The sequence below is a fragment of the Ruditapes philippinarum genome, unplaced genomic scaffold (genome assembly GCF_026571515.1).
Source record: "Ruditapes philippinarum isolate M1 unplaced genomic scaffold, ASM2657151v2 ctg17318_1_1_1_1, whole genome shotgun sequence".
Taxonomy (NCBI): Eukaryota; Metazoa; Mollusca; class Bivalvia; order Venerida; family Veneridae; genus Ruditapes; species Ruditapes philippinarum.
The window spans coordinates 1-8,144 of record NW_026860717.1 but is presented as its reverse complement, the minus strand read 5'-3'; the positions used below and the strand labels follow the sequence as shown (position 1 = coordinate 8,144).

The 8,144-nt window shown below is 34.8% G+C and overlaps 1 protein-coding gene across 1 annotated transcript; it reads left to right on the top strand.

Annotated features, from left to right (window-relative positions):
- Positions 1-243: 243 nt before the first annotated feature.
- On the top strand, positions 244-6,023 carry LOC132713176 (probable tRNA(His) guanylyltransferase; the record flags this gene model as incomplete). The annotated part of the gene is made up of 3 exons (XM_060695661.1): positions 244-603; positions 2,353-2,522; positions 5,935-6,023. Coding segments are annotated over exons 1-3 (426 nt in total), but the record flags the coding sequence as incomplete, so codon positions are not given.
- Positions 6,024-8,144: the final 2,121 nt, after the last annotated feature.

Here is an 8,144-nt window from a genome sequence, read left to right as displayed (position 1 = left end):
TGTTAGTGTTCATCAGTGCTGTTCTACTGTTCTACAGAAATTAGAAACTTCAATGGGATTGATAACGACAGGAGAATGTTTCTAATTTCTGTAGAGCAGCTAGGATGAATACTGACATATTTAGTGTCAAGCTTTATTTGGCCTCATTATTATTCACTTGATTACGTCACTACGGGGTTCTATGAAGTACTATGAAAAATAGAAGGCGAATTTGAACGGAATTCGATATAGTATCGATTTTTGTTCTTCTATGAAAATTAATACACACAATTTTTCAGAAATACAGTGTTTCATTGGATGACAAATAAAGTTGGACACTTATTAGAAATATGGTTGATAAATATAAAACAATTAATGTATCCAGTCTTATAGTTATAACTTCGTACATGTCTTTATTAATTGTTAAAATGTTGACATATATTACAGGTTTGCTGATATGCACAATTATATAAAGCCGAATGATGACAGAGCGTTAGATTTGATGTCTAAAGCAGCTGAGACTGTTATGGAAGAATTTAAAGACATTGTGTTAGCCTATGGTCAAAGTGATGAATATAGCTTTGTGTTTAAAAAAACAACAAATGTCTACAATAGACGGGCCAGGTATATTCATCTTTTATATATTCGTTATTTATTCTACTATTAATTCAATGTTTGTATGACATGGTGATTAAGTCCTCCACTATGATGACATTATATCATTATGTACATTAGTATGACGGAAGGAAAGAAAATCTGTATTGTATTTGTTCATGATCTTATTGCTGATGTATTGGCAAGTTATTTAACAGCTGAATATATAAATTTTGATAAAAGTATGCCATTTTCTATCCTGGTCTAAGTAAACGTACTGAAACAAGGTTCATATAATTTTTTACAATAATCTAATTTTGTCCTTTGTATATTGTCTTGGCTAAATTTAAGTGTATAGAATTGTGTATGAACTTCATATAATCTATATATTACTCTAGGTTAATGAGAAATAATTCATTTATGATAATTTGCATGATTTAATTTCCATGAAATTGATTAATAAATGTATTATATTATTAATCAATTTCATGGAAATTAATCTTTGATATTGAATTTAAATCATGCAAATTATCATAAATGAATTATTTCTCATTAATCTATATATAGAAGACTTTATGATTTAATTATGTTAAACAATAATTTTATGTTTATTTCATTCAAGATATATTGTAATGAAATAAAAGATTTTTTATTTTATTGTAGATAGCAGAATACCAAAATTTAAAGAAAAGTTGTAAATTGTGTTTCAAAGTCACTATGTTTTTTTCTGAATATTTTATAAAGTTTTATGATTTTTGTGTGGCCTCTACAGAGTAGTGGCTACAATTTATAGGGATCACTTCCCCGTCGTCCGTCTGTCTGTCCGTCACAAAACTTGTCCGGACTACTCCTCATAAACTACTAATGCAATTTCATCCAAACTTTACAGGAATGATCAGTACTAAGTCTAGTTGTGCATATTGTTAGCATTTTCCGGTTCAATGATTTTTGTCAGAGTTATGGCCCTTTAATAATTTTTAATTTTAAAGTTTGACCGGACTACTTCTCTTATACCACTAATGCAATTTCAATGAAACTTTACAGGATTGATCTGTAGCTCAAGTCCTTGCGCATATTCCAAGGGTTTTCCGGTTGAATGATTTTTGGCCGAGTTATGGCCCTTTGATAAAAAGGTGTTTTTTTCTGTGTGTTGCCACATACACAAAAGCTTGTCCGGACTACTCTTCATAAACTACTGGTGCAATTTCATCCAAACTTTACAGGAATTATCAGTACAAAGTCTAGTTGTGCATATTGTCAGCATTTTCCGGTTCAATGATTTTTGTCAGAGTTATGGCCCTTTAATAATTTTTATTTTTAAAGTTTGTCCGAACTACTTCTCTTATACCACTAATGCAATTTCAATGAAACTTTACAGGATTGATCTGTAGCTCAAGTCCTTGCGCATATTGCATGGGTTTTCCGGTTGAATGATTTTGGCCGAGTAATTGCCCTTTGATAAAAAGGTGTTTTTTTCTGTGTGTTGCCAGATACACAAAAGCTTGTCAGGACTACTCCTCATAAACTACTGGTGCAATTTTATCCAAACTTTACAGGAATGATCAGTACCAAGTCTAGTTGTGCACTGTCTGTCTGTCTGCCCATCTGTCACAAAATTTGTCCCAACATGAAATTGGCCATCATGAGGCGACACATGTGATTACTGATCGCTCTTGTTATGAACTTAAAACACATCTTTTCTGAGTATTAATTAAATGAAGTCAATTATTTTAAAAATTTTATCATAATTTTGATGGTTTATTTGTTTATGTATTTCAGTAAGTTAGCAACAAATGTAGTGAGTCTGTTTGCGTCATCGTTTGTGTATTTCTGGCCGAGATATTTTGGGACAACAATGATGCAATATCCTCCAGCGTTTGACTCACGAACTGTTCTATATCCAAGTGATAAAAATCTCCGTGACTATCTTAGCTGGAGACAAGCAGATTGTAAGTTTACTGTATCTTTTATTATATTGTGTCAGAAAAACAGGGGGCTGCTCTTTGATTCAGCATTACTTCCCTTAATTCAGCATTTATATTGTCCCCCGCCTTTTCGATGAAAAAAGGGGGATATAGAAATAGGCTCTGTCTGTCTGTCTGTCCTTCCATCTGTCCGTCCGTCCTTCCATCCGTCCATAACTTTGTCATTTATCAAAGGAATCTGAAATAACTTGGCACAAATGTTTATTATAATAAGACGATGTGTTGTGCGCAACAACCAGACCCCTACCTCTAGGGTCAAGGTCACACTTGCTCATTCAAGGTCAACATTGTCTATTTGAGGGTATATGTCGTGTCAGGTCCATAACTTTCTTATCTTTGAAGGGATTTTGTAAATACTTGCCATAATTGTTCACATTAATGAGACGACGTGTCTTGCGCAATAATCAGTCAACTACCTACAAGGTCAAGGTCACACTTGGAGGTCAAAGATTCACATAGTCTGTTATAAGGTATATTTTGTGTCTGGTTCATAACTTTGTCATATATCAAAGGAATCTGAAATAACTTGGCACAAATGTTTGTTTTAATGAGACGATGTGTTGTGCGCAACAACCAGACCACTACCTCTAAGGTCAAAGTCACACTTGCTCATTCAAGGTCAACATTGTCTATTTGAGGGTATATGTCGTGTCCGTCCCATAACTTTCTTATCTTTGAAGGGATTTTGTAAATACTTGCCATAATTGTTCACAATAATAAGACGACATGTCATGCGCAATAATCGGTCACCTACCTCCAAGGTCAAGGTCACACTTGGAGGTAAAAGATTAACATAGTCTGTTATAAGGTATATTTTGTGTCCAGTCCATAACTTTGTCATTTATCAAAAGAATCTGAAATAACTTGGCACAAATGTTTGTTATAATAAGACAATGTGTCGTGCGCAACAACCAGACCCCTACTACTTCTAGGGTCAAAGTCACACTTGCTCATTCAAGGACAACATTGTCTATTTGAGGGTATACGTTGTGTCCGTTCCATAACTTTCTTATCTTTGAAGGGATTTTGTAAATACTTGCCACAATTGTTCACAATAATGAGACGACATGTCATGCGCAATAATCGGTCACCTACCTCCAAGGTCAAGGTCACACTTGGAGGTCAAAGATTAACATAGTCTGTTATAAGGTATATTTTGTGTCCGGTCCATAATTTTGTCATTTATCAAAGGAAGCTGAAATTACTTGGCACAAATGTTTGTTATAATAAGACAAAGTGTAGTGCGCAAAAACCAGACCTCTACCTCTAGGGTCAAGGTCACACTTGCTCATTCAAGGTCAACATTGTCTATTTGAGGGTATATGTCGTGTCCGTTCCATAACTTTCTTATCTTTGAACGGATTTTGTAAATATTTGCCATAATTGTTCACAATAATAAGAGGACATGTCATGCGCAATAATCGGTCACCTACCTCCAAGGTCAAGGTCACACTTGGAGGTCAAAGATTAACATAGTCTGTTATAAGGTAAATTTTGTGTCCGGTCCATAACTTTGTCATTTATCAAAGGAATCTGAAATAACTTGGCAAAAATGTTTGTTATTATAAGACGATGTGTCGTGCGCAACAACCAGACCCCTACCTCTAGGGTCAAGGTCACACTTGCTCATTCAAGGTCAACATTGTCTATTTGAGGGTATATGTCTTGTCCGTTCCATAACTTTCTTATCTTTGAAGGGATTTTGTAAATACTTGCCACAATTGTTCACAATAATGAGACGACATGTCATGCGCAATAATCGGTCACCTACCTCCAAGGTCAAGGTCACACTTGGAGGTCAAAGATTAACATAGTCTGTTATAAGGTATATTTTGTGTTCGGTCCATAACTTTGTTATTTATCAAAGGAATCTGAAATAACTTGGCACAAATGTTTGTTATAATAAGACAATGTGTCGTGCGCAACAACCAGACCCCTACTTCTAGGGTCAAGGTCACACTTGCTCATTCAAGGTCAACATTGTCTTTTTGAGGGTATATGTCGTGTCCGGTCCATAACTTTCTTATCTTTGAATGGATTTTGTAAATACTTGCCACAATTGTTCACAATAATAAGACGACATGTCATGCGCAATAATCGGTCACCTACCTCCAAGGTCAAGGTCACACTTGGAGGTCAAAGATTAACATAGTCTGTTATAAGGTATATTTTGTGTCTGTTCCATAACTTTTTCATAGATCAAAGGATGTTGTAAATACTTGCCACAAATAGTCACTATAATAAGATGATGTGTTGCATCCCTACCTCCAAGTTCAAGGTCACACATAGAGGTCAAAAATTAACATTGTATCTGTGATCAAGGTGAAGGTCACTGTTACTAAAAATAGAAATTCAGTTTCTGCTCAATAACTTAAGTTTGGCCTATTGACACCAAACTTGATGAATGGATAGCTTATATCAAGACGCAGCTTGGGATTGCTACCCAGGTGTCTATGATCAAGGTTAAGGTCACTGTTACTAAAAATAGAAATTCAGTTTCTGTTCAATAACTTGAGTTTGCTTTGACTTTTTGACACCAAACTTGCTGAGTGGCAGCTTTGGATTGCCACTTAGTTATCTGGGAGCAAGGTCAAGGTCATTTGTTTACAATAGAATTTTCAGCTTCTACTCAATAACTTCAGTGCACTTTGACCTATTGATTGCTGTCACATCAAAACTTGGTCATTGAAAACCTGGTTTTCGTCGCATGGTGGCGCTTCTTGTTCAGTATTTGCTTCCCTTTATTAAATGTAACTTCCCTTAATTCAGCATTGCTTTCCTTTGATTCTGCATTATTTCCCTTTATTGAGCATAACTTCCCTTTAATTCAGCATTATTTTCCTTTAATTTAGCATTATTTTCATTTTTCCAGCATAAATTCTGTTAATTTTTCACTGAGTCAATAAAGTGCAGTGAGACATTATTAGTGTCATGCTGACAAGTACAATCTATATTTAGAAACTTGTCAAATTGTTGTATAAATAGTTCATTAACATTTGAGATTTCTTATAGCAGTTTATTAAGTACTAGTTAATCATTTGTGCCCATTGATTTACATTTTAGTGTTCTAAATTTTTTATATGCCATGGAAATTGAAAAGGTTTTAAGTATAATTTATGGAACCTAAATTTAGAGGTTGATACATGAAGGAACTTGGTCAATATTGGTCAATGTTGGTTTTTGTAACCTTAAACTTCATTGACATGCCACAGTACAAAATTAACTGATTATGATTTTCATTCAGTATCATTTCAACAACTTTATAATTGATAAAAGCTGAGTTCTTGTGGTTTTTTTATGGAGAAAGTTCATGTGTATGTGATAATGATGTAATTTGTTGACATAAATGTTTATTTTCATGTTACTATATTTTCAGGTCACATAAATAATTTGTATAACACATGTTTTTGGAAGTTGATACAAGAGAAGGGGCTGACACCTGCAGAGTCACAGGAGAGGTTAAAGGTAAATTTATCTCTTTAACCCATTACGCCATATATACGCATTTTAACGCCTTTTTCACTCCCCTCCCCTTTTTGGTGCCTCAAATGGTGAAAAAATGCCTTATTTAGGCCCCCAACACTTGTTTTTGTTTGAGAAATGTTGTTAAAAAAAGTGACCACTTTTTTGGCGCGGCCCCCCAACCAAAAGATACATCAGGGGGTTGCTCTGTTAGGGGGGTTTGAAGGGGGACAGAGTCCCCCTCATTGCCAAGAAAATTTTGGACGTGTTAGAGGCTAAAAATGACCCAAAATCGATCATAAGGTAACGTGTAACCAATACTGAAAAGTATTTGACTCTATCTCAATCCATTGAGAAGTTGCAGCACTTTGAAGTCAATTTTGATGGAAAAAATCAACGCAAATTAATGATTTTTGGCAATTTTGAGATGTCCCCTCGTTGCCATGGTAACAGGAAATTTAAGCCTGAGCATGTTGTTGCAAAGGCAATGGTCCAGTCAACACTTGTGCCAAGTTTGATTAGTATTGAAGCAGTGTTTATAATTTTATAGCAATTTGAACTTGAAACGGGAGACTTTTCAATGAAAACAGCCATTTTTCACAAAATGCTCATGAAGTAATGGGTTAATAAACACACATCACAATTTTGTCTTTATAGCTGATTTTAGTACAAAAATGTTCAGAGGTAAGCTTTTGTGGTATTATGATGCCAGTAAAACATCACCCGTAATTATCAGTCATAATTTATTTAAACAACATCTTTAACTGATTATGACCAAATTTCACCGGAATTATATAGAGGATATTTGTTTAGTTCAGTGTAAGATCGGAATATATTTCACCGAGTGAGCACCAAAAGGTATATTTCACGAGTGGCGCAGCCACGAGTGAAATATGAACTTTTGGTGTTCACAAGGTGAAATATATTTCAATCTTACACTAAACTAAACAAATTTTCTTTTTATTATATGCAAAGAAACATTTTAAAAAAACATTTAACCTAATACTGAATGAAAAGCGCGCCAAATAATAATATAACATGACGTCATTTACGACGTCACGTCATTAAGTTGGTTCCCAGTACTGTGCACGCTGGTATTTCACTGAAATAACGTAAGGGGCTTAAATTCAAAACAGTGAAATTATCAAAGTGGTAATTTCACTGTTTCAAACAGTGAAATTACCATTTTTATATCACTGATATATTTCTATAAACCACCGAAAAGCATGTAATAAATTGAGGTAACCTCTACAAATGTTGTGTAAATAAATCCATTATGATGCAATATGTAAGACCTTCTCAGATAATTCAATGCCCAGACTAAGATATTTCGGCATTTGACAGAACTTACAATATTGTTATCTACAACTTTTTATAAATCATACCCCTGTGGTCAAAATTGGCACTGCCCCTGTGGTCACATAGTTTACATAGATGTATAGAAAAACTTGTATGAAAGTTGTAACATGGCCTGGAGCTTGCATGTAGTATGGCTCATATTTTGAGTAAAATAATTTTAGAATTCCATCTTGTATAATAAATTGGTTTCCATACATCATCAGACCATTATGCTGTTTTCTTCCTGGCTCATTTCACACTCCCCTCTCCCATAAATATTTGATACTGGCAAATATCTACATCTCAACTAATGATTTAATGAAGTTTAAGCCTCCTGGTTTAATGAAGTTAAAGCTACATGATATTATTATGCCCCCATTTTGAAAAAAAGGGGGTATATTGCTTTGCACTTGTCGGTCCGTCGGTCCGTAGACCAAATGGTTTCCGAGTGATAAACTAAAGAACCTTAGGCCTAGGAACTTCAAACTTGGTATGGTGATTGGTCATGACCAGTAGATGACCCCTATTGATTTTTGGGGTCAAGGGGTCAAAGGTCAAGGTCACATTGACCTTGAAAGCAAAAACGGTTTCCGCATCAATAACTAAGAACCTTAAGGCCTAGGAACTTCAAACTTGGTATGGTGATTGGGTCATGACCAGTAGATGACCCCTATTGATTTTGGGGTCAAGGGGTCAAAGGTCAAGGTCACATTGACCTTGAAAGCAAAAAAGGTTTCCGATCAATAACTAAAGAACCTTAAGGCCTAGGAACTTCAAACTTGGTAT